Here is a 13,604-nt window from a genome sequence, read left to right as displayed (position 1 = left end):
TAGTATTGGGATTCTTGAGTGTTGTTGGAGCTGTACAGTCCATCACATTTCTGACTTGTGCCTTGTAGATGATGGACAGGCTTTGGGGATTGAGGAGATGAGTTACTCGCTGCAGAGTTCCCAGCCTCTGACCTGCTGCCGTGGCCATTGTATTTAGGTGACAAGTCTGGTTAAGTATATGGTCACTGGTGACCCCAAGTATGTTGGTTATAGGGGGTTTCAGTCAAGTTAGCAAATACATTTCGGACAAATGTGTTAACAATGCTAACAATGCACAGTGCGAATTCAAGATAGGAATGTCTCACAAGTCACTATTTGGCTTGACTTACTTAGCATCTGGCAGGATTAGTAACCAAATTTAGAAAGAACAAATATTCCCTTTACAACTTTTTTATGTTAAGAGGAAATTTTCTTTCAATAATCAGCATCTGATTTACATATTAGCGTCTTGTTAAATGATGGAGTATAGGTTAAATAGTCTCAATCCAGAAAAAAATTAAAAAATTTTGGGCCGCGCGGTAGCACAGTGGTTAGCACTGCTGCTTCACACCTCCAGGGTCCTGGGTTCGATTCCTGGCTCGATTCCTGCCACCGTGCCACCCACAATATATAGTTCAAATGAATATAACTGCAGATCTGTGGAGTCAGATGATATGCCATTCTTTGTCTTTGAAAATATTCATTCTGACCAGCACAAATATTCGTTGAAGAGTTGAAAGTAAAGTTCGATCATTCCACAGGATTGGTAATCATTGGTGTCTCTTTCTGACTATAGAGTTCAAACCAGCCACGAATCTGAGGACAAGTGAGCAAACTTCTCATAGCTTCCGGGTGAGCTGGACACGAGCGAGTCCAGATGTCCTGTCGTACCTAGTGAAGTACAAGCAGGCAATGGGTGATGACTCCATTTCCATCCGAGTACCTGGAGACCAAACAACCAGAGTCCTGACTGATCTTCTGCCTGGAACGACCTACCTGGTCAGTGTGATTGCAGAGTACTCGGACGGGAGCAGCTTTCCTTTAGATGGAGAGGATACCACCCTGGAAGGTACTGTATAGTTGGGGGCTATGGGAATGGAGTAATTAGTTTACCAAATGACAATCTAGAGAACAGGAGCTCAAACCCACCCATGACAGTTCGCCAATTTAGTCTTAAAATAAAATGCTGGCATGAGTAAGAGCAACTGCAATTGCTGTAAAAGCCCATCTGGGTCACTACTCTCCTTAAGGAAAAAGAATGTACATTTATATAGCCACTTCCATAATGATGCAGCATCTCCAAGGGCTTTACAGGCAATGAAGTGTAGTTACTGTTGTTATGGAAACAAATTGTCTACATCCACCCCGAGCTGGACTCCAGTCCAACCCTGAATCCTAACTGCCCTCTATAACTGCTCAATTATCACCTGGGATAACAAAGTTGGGCAGCAATGCCCATCTCCTGAATTTAAAAAAAAACACGCATGTATTCATCTTTGGCTATCTTTATTAAAAGTGTTTGTCCTCACCTTTTGTCATATAAATATCAAAGTTTACAAGATTACAGTTTCATGAGAACACTACTGATTTTTCCTTCAGTGACCATCTTTTGATTTTCATTTTATAAGTGATTACAGCATATGGATAATAACACAGAAGGTTGTGGGGAGGGAATTGCAGAGTGGTATTGTCACTGAATTAGTAACCTATAGACCCAGGGCCATGCTCTGGGACTTGGGTTCGAATCCCAACACTGTGGATGGTGAAATTTGAATTCAACGAAAGGGAAATCTGGAATTGAAAGTCTAATAATGACCACAGAACCATTGTTGATTGTTGTAAAAACCCATCTGATTCACTTCCCTTTAGGGAAGGAAATCTGCTGTTCTCACATGGAATCTCTGGAATTCTCTGCCCGTTGAAGTGGTGGAGGCTGCCTCGCTAAATATTTTTAAGACGCGGGTTGATGGGTTTTTGATAAGCGAGGGGATTAAGGGTTATGGGGAGAGGGCGGGAATGTGGAACTGAGCCACGACAGATCAGCCATGATCTTATTGAATGGTGGGGCAGGCTCGAAGGGCCAGATGGCCTACTCCTGCTCCTATTTCTTATGTTCTTATGTTCTTATGGCCTACATGCGACTTTAGATCCGCAGCAATGTGGTTGACTCTGAAATGGCCTCGTAAGGGCAATAGAGAGGGGCAATAAATGTTGGCTTAGCCAGCAAAGCCCTCATCCTAACAATTAATTTGAAAAATCTAGTGCTTTTTTGTTGGACACGGGCATTAAGGGATACTCATAACAAGTAAATTAAGTTAAGGGATAGATCAGCCATGATCAAATTGATTGGTGGAACTGGCTTGAGAGGGTGAATGTCCTCATGTTACATTCCTTTAATAACTTGCATGATGATGCATCATTCTAAATATAAATATCAGTACCGTTATAAATATTTCAGTGAGGATAACATTAATGACTCTACAAGTTAATAGTGGATTATGTGCTGTGAGACTGAGCTACACACATCAAGGAGTTCGCAGATGTGATTTCAGTACCTAATTGAGTTTGTAGATTTGAACTGAGCATAGTACAGGTCACAGTCCCTGATCTCAGTATTCCTGGGCTGGTGTGTATGCAATTGATTAGTTTAGCCACCAGTATTGTCCAGTGGAAAGTTTATCTTTGTGTGTGTGTGTGTGTGTGTGTGTGTGTGTTTCTGCTAGCATCTCCAACAAGAGATAATCTAACTATCTCCCCTTGACATCCTGCTCTCTCTATGATTTGATTTCACGTTCATTCTTTTGCAATACAGTGTTTGAAATTCACCATTATCCCTGCCCAATTGGGCAGAATCTTCCAGTCCTGGCAGGCAGAGAAACTTAAGCCAAAAATCAGTTTCCCGACAGTGGAATAAACCTTAGTAATAAAGTTCTTGGGACTTTAAATTTGTATTAAAAGCAAGTTAAGCTTCCTAACCAAATATGTCAGGAAGCCCTTTTGCGTGTGTTAGCATATCTTGCATATTCATTAATTAAGGAATTAAGTTCCTGCTCCAAATTAAGTGCCCTGATGGTGAGAAATGTGAACATTCAGTTTCATGACTGCACATCAGTGCCATGCACCTAACAAGCTTGATTTCTTCCATGATGAACAGTGAGTTGCTGCTGAGTTGCCTTCTTTAGGGAGAGTCTGTAAATGCCAGCATATGCTTGAGACCAGGCATGGCAGTGCATGTTGTATGAAGGATGACCATGGAAGGAAAGACGGGTGGAGCAGCAGCTATGCAAAGATGGAAGGGATGGTGCTACTGACTGGGTGCCCTTTAAATATGTTGCCAGACCTTGAACCCTGTGAGGTAATGGTGGAGACAGCAACTTCCTAACACAAGAACTGCTCACAGAGGCACATGTAGTAAGTTAAGCAATGCAAGATCATGCATGGTCAGCCATTCTGCACTCTCATCCCAGTGAAAATCATTCATTTCCCAATCTGTCGTGAACTCAGATTCCAGAATGGAAGATTTATTTTTCACTTCAGAGACAATTGTTTGTATATTTGGTCTTTTGTTTCCTTGTGTTTTGGGGTCTATGGTACACGCCCAACAGTGTGAGTGCCCTGTTTTAAAGTTTATTTATTGTCAAAGTAAGCCTTACATTAGCACTGCAATGAAGTTACTGTGAAATTCCCCTAGCTGCAACAGTCTGGCATCTGTTTGGCCAATGCACCTAACCAGCACGTCTTTCAGACTGTGGGAGGAAACTGTGGGACGAAACCCACGCAGACATGGGGAGAACATGCAAATTCCACAAGATAGTGACCTAAGCCAGGAATCTAACCCGGGTCTCTGGCACTGTGAGACAGCAGTACAAACCACTCTGCCACCCCGTTTTCTGATAGTCAGTTCAGCTTACATAGTGTAAGTGCAAGATTATGTGATCATATGACATATGTGAGGGTGCGATCAAGTGTGGGTTTTGATGCCATTCCTCATTGGATTCTACCTTTTCATTCTCTCAGTGATAAATATCCAGTTCCTTTGCATCATTGAAGTGATGCTGATGCTGCAAGTGTGAATTTGCAGATACAGTATGTGAAACCTATGCCTGTCTTCACAGCTTCCTGCTGGGAAGTTGATGGGTGAAACTGAGGAAAATAAACTTTACTTTGGATCTGTATGTGAGATCTGATTGGCTGCTGCTGTTGTTGAATGTTATTAGGATTGGATAATGTTGAACTTCACTGGCTTCCCAAATTATTCCATGACTTCCCACTCCACCACATTTCAGCAATCACACACACTCTGCATTTTCAATGTCATCCTCTCTGCAGTTTCTGCTCTTGCCGCACTGTCAATGCTGCCCTTATCCGTTCTCCGCTCTCTCAGGACCAGGAGTGGCGGTAGTGCTTTCAGACATTACAATCTTGCCTTTTGCGATCCGAACACCTTCCTCCCTTTCTCCTCAACTCCACCTGCCTGCCTATCCCTCAAAGCTCCTTCAAAGAGTATCTCCTCCCAAATGGACCCTTTACAGACAGGATATACATAATAAATGGTAGATCTTAGGGAGTATTGAGAAATAAAGGGACCTTAGCGTACAAGACCACAGATTCCTGAAGGTGGCAGCACAAGTAGATAGGGTGGTGAAAAAGGCAGATAGAATGTTTGCCTTCATTAGCCAGAATATAGGAGCAGGGAGATCTTGTCACAACTTTAGAAAACATTGATTAGGCCACAGGTGGAGTATTATGTGCAGTTCTGGTCTCCGCACTATTGGAAGGACGTGATTGTACTAGAGAGGGTGCAGAGGAGGATCACCAGGATGCTGCCTGGGATGGACAGTTTCAGCAATAAGGAGAGACTGAATAGATTGGGTTAATTTTCTCTGGAGCACAGGAGGCTGAAGGAGAAGGACCTGATAGAGGTATTGAGGCGTAGATAGGGCAAATCATAAGAATCTTCAGAGGAAACCTAAGACCAGAGGGCATAGGTTTAAGATGAAGAGTAGGTGGTTTAGAGTGGATCTGAGGAACATTTGATCATCTGGAGGGTGGAAATATGAATGCGCTGGTGGAGGCAGGTACTCGTGCAACATTTAAGGAGCATCTGGACGAGCACTTAATTCGCCAAGGTGTAGTAGGCTATGGTCCAAGTGCCGGTAAATGGGATTATTATAGAATGATATTTGACGGTCAGCATAGACATGATGGGCCAAAGGATCTGTTTCTGTGATGTATGACTAATAATTTTGGCTCCCTCTGCTAAGTTTGTCACCCTATAAAGTGCGTTGACGTATCTTTCTAGCAGTGAGGGGTAATGTAAAAATGTAGACTGCATTTCGTGTATTCTATACAAATTTCTATTCAACTATCCCCTTTCTCCCTTCATCCTCTGGAAAGAGGAATTCCTGAAAGGAATGTCTCCAGGATTTTGGGATGATTTTCAGCAGGAATCTTAAATGACAAACATCCAATTGTCATTGTCCCATTTTTCTTTACATAAACATGCCAACCATAGACATCCAAAATTGTTGCTTTACATAACTGCTGATTTTCATACCAGTTTAAATGAGGAGGAAGAAAAAAAAAATCAGTGTGAACTCTGTGAAATCTCCAGGGAGTCAGTGCAATTATCTACTGGAAGCCAACACTAAATGAAGTTGACTCATCCAATTTCAATAACATTATGGTTTCTGTCCCACGATTTGTAAATGAGCTGATCTTGAGGTAGTGGAGGGGAGGAAAGAATTGTTGTCTTTGGTCCCAGCAAAGCTGAACACTAACTGCCCCCTAGGTTAAACTTAAAAAACAACACAGCGAGTCAACTGGGAAGTTTAACCATAGGAAGTATTGTCAATCACCATTTGAGTCAACATTGCAATGACGCGAAGAAAAGGGCACGGCTGTTGGATAAAAAATCTGCTTTGCATTCTTCCACAAAACATCAATCAAGTAAAAGGAAGCAAACAAAGTGAGATTGTTTCGAGAAGAGTTTTCACAAAAGATGGATTGTGTCCTTAATTGCTGAACCTGGGTACTAGTTGGACTTTAACCTGGTGTTGTGAGACTTCTTACTGAGTTTACACCAGTCCAATGCCGGCATCTCCACATCATACTAGCCACTGTGCCATAGCACTGCCCCTTAGAACACCTTGTTTGCTTTTCCTTGAATTTTCTTGGTCTCTGTTCTATTAGCTTCAGTCATCTTAAGACATTCTTTCTGTTCCAATTCCCTGGTTATCTGGATAGTAATTGATTCTTTAGAAAGCTTTGCAACTCCTATCCTGTCCAGTCTTTCTTTGGGTAGAGTTGGGAGATGTTCACTCCCTGGTGTCCTGCCGGCGACTGCAGTATATCCAGCTAAAACTAAACTTAACAGCTTTCCTACTTTATAATGGCCTCCAGTTGCTAAGCAACCACTGCACTGTTTATTCTTCACGCCATAAGCCTCTATAAGTACCCTGGACATACTGTCTTCCATCTTCTTCCGTCAGGAAAAGATACAAAAGTCTGACATCACATACCAACTGACGCAAGAACAGCTTCTTCCCTCCTGCTGTCAGACTTTTGAATGGACCTATCTCACATTAAATTGATCTTTCTCTACACCCAAGTATGACTGTAACACTACATTCTGCACTCTCTCATTTTCCTTCTCTATGGATGGTATGTTTTGTCTGTATAGCGTGCAAGAAACAACACTTTTCACTGTATGTTAATACATGTGACAATAATAAATCAAATCAAAGTAAAATCACAATTGGAATTGAAACCAAGCCACACACATCTGAGTCCAGCATAAATGTAATTCCAGGCACAGAAAACTTAGTTTATTTCTAAAGTTTAACAGTACAAATATAAATCCCTTAAAATTACCTTTGCTTTCCTAATAATGATCAAATTCTCGAATAAAATACAGAATCTGCTGCAACTGCAGCTCTGTTGAGTTCAAGTCATGCACACAAAAAACAACACATGTATTTTTTGAGAGCGAGGGGCAAATGAATTGTACTTAATCCTAAATTAGAAGCCTTGCCCATGAGGTAGTCAAAAGGCTTTGTTTTTTCTATAGAATCAGAGAGGCTTTAATGTTTTACGTGTGTAACATTCACTCTTTGTAGGCAAAAAAAAAACACAATAAACTATTTTTTCGTGTCTCAAAAGAAAAGTATGTCAAAGTACTCATTGCAGCTGGCTCTGACACAGTAACATTATCTTGGCTCCAGTTTTAGGTGTCATGGGGGTCTGCAAACTTTTTTGCCAAACATATCATTCAAACATCATGCATAAATCACGGAACAGTCAGTGAGGAGCCTCAGATGTACCTTTGCACTCGAGCGCAGCAGCTTAATGCGCTGACTGTTATTTGTGACTAAAACCCTTAGATACTCTATGATCACATGGGGAATCAGGCATTATGTTGTTTCAGCAGTTTGCCAAATCTCTTGCAATAGCTTGTGGGATACACAGCAGCCTAGTAGCATAATACCTTTGCACAATATTTGAACCTTCACCTGATTGCGTTTTGAGGGTTAGACAAGATGTTAGAAAGAATCTTGGGTTTGAACAGTTAAGCTGCTGTCAAAGATCATTGGACATTAACTTGAACAGGAAACAATGGCAGGACAATAGGGAAAGAGAGTAGTGGGAGTGAGGATAATTTCCTCAAAGAACTGACACAGACCCAATGGACCAAATGGCCTCCTTCTTGGCTGTCAGGTTCTCTGATCCATTTTTTAATGGAAGGCTATGTTTTACTGAGATCAACTATTCACTGCTTTGGCTAATTCAATTTAAAGCTAATATTGCAAATATTAATGTAACTTGCTGGAACATGGAAGCATCCCGGTACAAATGTATTTAGCTTGCTTTACCCCAAACAAATCTGTGTTGCAATATAATCATCTAATGATAGAGATGTTTCCACCTGCGGGGAGTCCAAAAACAGCAACCTTAAATACAAGATAGTGTCTGATAAAAGTAAATTGAAAATTTCGGGGGAATCTGTATATTCAGAGAGATGTGACAATGTAGAACTCTCTACCACAAACAGTAATTGAGGTAATTAACATTGATACATTTAAGGAAGGTTAGAATCACAGAATCCTTAAATTCCTAGAGTGCAGAAGGACGCCATTCAGTCCATCAAGCCCGCACCAACTGCAACCAACCAGGCCCTGCCTCCATAACCCCATGGATTTAGCCTAGCTAGTCCCCCTGACACAAAGGGGCAATTTAGCATGGCTAATCTACCTAACCTGCACATCTTTGGACTGTGGGAGGAAACTGGGGCACCCAGAGGAAACCCACACAGACAGGGGGAGAATGTGCAAACTCTGCACAGTGACCCAAGCCAGGAATTGAACCCAGGTCCCTGGTATTGTGAGGCAGCAGTGCTAACCACTGTGCCACAGTGCTCACAAAAGAGAAAGGGATAGAAGGTTATGCTGATAAAATGATATGAGGAGGGCTGGGAAGAGGCTTGCGTGGGGCACAAACAGCAGTATGGACCAGTTGACGTAAATTCCTGTTTCTCTACTGTATTTCCTATCTAATACATAGCAGAGCAGGGAATATTCATTAAGAATATTTCAACCAAGGTTATAATTGCAAATGATATCACAATCTAACTTCCCAAAACTAAACCTCAGTGACAGAACTATATAGAGGATCTCATTTTTAAATCAAATCTTGAAGGACGAAATCATTGGTCTTTGAACAGACTGTCAATGTTTTTGTAAGAACTTAAGCTGTACTGGCAAGGTCTTTGCGGCAATATGTTATGCTTCCTCGATCTGGTTGAATGCTTTGAGGAGCACTAAATTTGTAAACGGAGCCAGTTTTAACTTGAACATACAGGAGAATTCTGGAAAAGTTTTAAGGATTTTAAATGTGATACAAGCAGGTAGAATTTAAGCTAAATGGCAGCTGACTCTTCATTGCTGTCCATTCATGTGTCCAGTAATATTTTGAACCTTTGGTTCATCCTGTTCCATGAGCAGCAGAAAGAGTTCCACATTGTGTGAAATGTGAGTGAGTGACTTTGATTTTTCTCCACATTCTATTTATCCAGGTCTTCATAAGACCAAAAGAAATAGAAACAGAAGTAGGTCATTCAGCCCTTTTGAGCCTGCTTTGTCATTTAATACGACCATGGTTGAGCCAACATTCAGCAAGTCTATTTTCTTTTCCCTCCTCTCCGTAACCCTTAATTCCCCGACTGATTAAAAACCTATCAATTTCAGCCTTGAAAATATTGAAGGACTCAGCCTCCACAGCTTCTTGGGGAAATCATTCCAAAGGTTCACCACTCTTTGACAGAAGAATTTCTTCTTCAAATCATCAAATGAGAACCCCCTTATTCAAAAACTATGCCCTCTGGTCCTAGACTCTCTCATGACTGGAAACTTCTTCCCAAAATTTACCCTGTCTAACCCCTACAAGAATCTTATAGTTTCAATCACGTCACTCCCATTTTTCTGAACTCCAAGGTCTTCAACCAGCAAATGCTGTTGCTCCTTTCAATGTAGCATCTGTTGTGTTTTCCTTGTTCTTAACAATGCTGTTTTCTGTGTTCTCCCATAGAGGCCGGGCCAGCGAGTAATTTGGAGGTGTTTGACGAAACAACAGACAGTTTCAAGGTCAGGTGGACAGCTGCTCCAGGCAATGTTCTTCGGTACAGATTAGTGTATGGCCCAGACACTGGAGAGGAGAGAAAAGAAGTGACTGTTGGAGGGATGGAGACACAGACAACCCTAAACTACTTGCTCCCAGACACCAAGTATTTGGTAAAGATTGTACCCGAATACCGAACTCTTATTGGTGATCCACTCATCGGAGAAGGCACCACTAAAGAAGGTACAGTTTACAAAAACAATTAAAGTAACAAGTAATTGTAAAGAGTTTAATTACCTTGTTAGAATCAAAATCTATTACACAGCGCTATAAGCCCACAAAGGTTAGCTCAGCTGGCTAGATGGTTAGCATGTGGTTCAGAATAATGCCAGTAGTTTGAGTTCAATTCCCATTCTGGGTGAGATAGACTTGAAATCTGTCTCCTTGTCTAGTCTGAAGAGGAGTAATCAATGGCAAACCACACGTATGTGAGATAGGTCCAAAAACCAAACATATCTGAAAACTGGAAAGCAGTCGGCCTCAAAGGTTTCAGATAAAAGGTAAACAATCTGTGCCCTTATCCTGAGAATCTTGAGAGTTCTCTTTAGCTCATGTCTGTCTTTTTCTTGCAATTAGCTGTTGGTTATCACTCAATAGATTGAAAGTTATTGCACTACACTAATTAAACCTTCATTAGGAGCACACAAATAAAGCACAATCAACACATCAAGACCACATTCTATCAACAACTAATCCAAGTCATTTAGTCCTTTGAGGTAAGATTCTGAAAGATCTTGCCCTACACTCAGCTCCTCCAGAAGTAAATGAGGCAGAAGAATGGGATCATGTCAAATATTTGGCCACTTTGACACTTTTTCCTTCCATAGCATGAAGTTTTCACGGTTTCAGGTTTGTAGTGAAGGGAAGGAGAATTGAGAAGCCAGGAGTGCACTGACTGTCAGAGACCAGGTAACATGTTGTCAACACACAAAAGGAAACACGAACCAAACTAAATCCTCTCTAGTAAACTTTGCAGCAATATATTATGAAAACAAAGAGCCGCAGGAATTATTTCAAGATGGTTACTACACCCCTGGCTGGGGCAAACTATTCAAATTTAAAGTTTATTGTTTGTGAAATTAACTGAGATGTTGTGTTAAGATGGCTGTGTTATAATCATCCCCAGATACCTGCTATTATCTAGCAATGCTTAACATATGTGCAGGCAAGCAGTGTATTTAACAATAGAAGGGGATGAGTGGAAAGTTGTGCAGTGTTATTATTACGGACTTCTGGTGATTTTCAGCCAAAAAATTACAATTTAAGGAGCAGGTCATAACGGGACATTGGGCAGAGTGAGAGGCTGAAAATGGAACTGTAAGATACAGAATAGTGGGATAGGGGACAGAGACTGGAGTATAGCCCAGTACTGGAAGGAAGACAAAAGGAGTGATGGAGATATTACACCACTTCGGAACCTTCTTCCAAATACCAGATACTTAGAGTGCAGGGAAAGGACAAACTCCAGGAGACAATAGAAAAAGCAACAACGGACAATGATGAGGCCTAGATGAAATGGATTTCAGGTTTCGAAAGATAAAATCGTGTACACTTTATACATTTCTGAGGAAAAGAATGTTAATTGTTCACCTCAAAAACAGACAGATGACAAATTTAATTTGCTCCATTAGCCTTAGATAAGTATGTGCCTGTACAATATGACAGTGATTGTAAACAAGTTTCATTTCATGCATTTTGCAAATATTAAGCAGCAGTAAGATACAAAAGGATAAAGAAGAAAGACTTGACGTTTCCACTATGCCAGCTACAGCTGAGTCACAAGATTCTGAGTTCAAGTCCCACCCAGGATATTTCGGCTGTCACTCAGTGCTGTGCTGAGGGAATGCAGCACTGTTGGAGAGGCTGTCTTTTGGATGAGGCATTAAGCCAAGGAGTTGTCTCTCCGATGGGTGTAAAAGATCCTATGGCACTATTTTGAAGAACAGCAAAGGAGTTCCCCCGTGTGTCCTGACCAATATTTACCCTTCACTGAACATCAAAAAACACACCATCCAGACATCATCACATTGTTATTTGTGAGGGTTTGCTGTGTGTAATTTGGCTGCTGTGTATTCTATAATACACGAGTGACTACACTTCAAAAATTGCTTCTGAAGCACTTTGAGATGCACAGCAGTCCTGAAAAGCAAGATAAATGCAAATCTCTCTTTTTCATTAGTTTCTTTCAAATCCTTAGGACATTCTTTAGTGCTTCACAGCCAATTAAATTTGTTAAATTCATTCATGGGACGTGGGCATGGCAATATTTTATTGCCCATTCCGAATTGCCCTCAACAACCAGAGAATCCTGACCAGCAGAAGGAGGCCAATCAGCCCATTCAGTCTGCACCAACTCTCTGAAAGACAATCTTACCAAAGCCCAACCATCCCATCCTATCCCTGTAACCCTGCGCATTTCCCATTGGCTAATCCACCTAACCTACACATCATTGGAAACTAAGGGGCAATTTGGCATGGCCAATCCACCTAAACTGCATATCTTTTTTGGCTGTGAGAGGAAACCAGAACACCCGGAGGACACACATGCGGAAACTCCACAGGCCAGAATCGAACCCCAGTCCCTGGCACTGAGGTAATAGTGCTGACAAATGTGCCACCATGCTGACAAGCTGATGGTAAGCTTCCTTCTTGAACCACTGCAATCCATGTGGTACAGGTACATTAGGTACATTAGGGAAGCAGTTCCAGAACTTTGACCCAGCAACAGTGAAAAATGGCAATATATTTTTAAGTCAGGACAATGAGTGACTTGAAGGGGAAATTCCAGGTAGTGGTGTTCCCATGTACTTGTCTTTCTAGTTGGTAGAGGCCATGGGTTTAGAAGGTGCTGCCCAAGGAGCTTTGGTGAGTTTCTGCAGTATATCTTGTAAATGGTATACACTGTTGCCACTTTGCATGGGTGGTGAAGGGAGTGAATGTTTCTGGTGATGGAGGTTGAATGCTGGCTGAGGAATCCCCCCTTCTCTCCTGAAGAAAAGTGCCTGAGCACTTGGTAAAGATCCTATACCTCTGCCTGAACTGTTGGATGGGACATCTCACAAACAACGTCTGAAGAACACAACAGCCCCTTACTATGGGATAAATTATTGACTGAAGCCCCCAGGTGGCACTTGATCTCATAATCGTTACTTCAGAGGATGCAAATATTGAGCCAGATTGACACCAAAGAGCAGGCAAAATAAAATGGTCATCTTCGAGAAAAACTCCACTGGGTGCTTTCATAAATGACCACCCACTAAAAGTTAAACCAGTATGGCAGTCACTTCCTAAAGCTTACAGAAAGATTTACTTGCAATACCTACCCAGAGTCCTGAGGTGACCCCATTAAAATGTGGAATGTGTGTTGTGTTTCTGTGTGCATGAGTGTGCCGTTTGTTTTTGTGCATGTACCTTTGTGTTTATCTATGTGTATGCATGTGCAAGCTTGTGTGTGCATGTGTGCGTATGTAAGCATGTGCATTTGGGTGTGAGCTCGTGCATGTCATAGAGGTTTAGAGTCACAGAAGATTGCAACATGGAAATAGGCCCTTCAGCCCAACTTGTCCATGCTGCCCTTTTTTGTAAAATCCCTAAGCTAGTTCCAATTACCTGCATTTGAGCCATCTCCCCCTATATCCATCTTAACTATGTAACTGTCTAAATGCTTTCTAAAAGACAAAGTTGTACCCGCCTCTACTACTACTTGGCAGTTTTTTTTTAAGTTTATTTATTATTCACAAGTGGGCTTACATTAACACTGCAATGAAGTTGATGTGAAATTCTCCTAGTCGCCACACTCTGGCACCTGTTCGGGTCACTGCACCTAACCAATATGTCTTGCAAACTGTGGGAAGAATCTGGAGTGCACAGAAGAAACCCACACAGACACGGGGAGAACATGCAAACCTCACACAGACCGTGACCCTGAGTCCCTGGCACTGTGAGGCAGCAGT

At 41.7% G+C, this 13,604-nt stretch overlaps 1 protein-coding gene across 1 annotated transcript in view; it reads left to right on the top strand.

Moving 5' to 3' along the window:
- col12a1a (collagen, type XII, alpha 1a) overlaps positions 1-13,604 on the top strand; it is a 257,960-nt gene that overhangs the window by 47,964 nt on the left and 196,392 nt on the right. The window contains exons 11-12 of the mRNA XM_080200857.1: positions 776-1,048; positions 9,562-9,834. Coding sequence (XP_080056983.1) covers positions 776-1,048; positions 9,562-9,834 — 546 coding nt within the window. The remainder of the gene's footprint in view (positions 1-775; positions 1,049-9,561; positions 9,835-13,604) is intronic.

This window comes from Carcharhinus amblyrhynchos, chromosome 12, assembly GCF_965287045.1.
Source record: "Carcharhinus amblyrhynchos chromosome 12, sCarAmb.v2.hapA, whole genome shotgun sequence".
Taxonomy (NCBI): Eukaryota; Metazoa; Chordata; class Chondrichthyes; order Carcharhiniformes; family Carcharhinidae; genus Carcharhinus; species Carcharhinus amblyrhynchos.
This window is presented reverse-complemented; position numbering and strand designations above follow the sequence as displayed.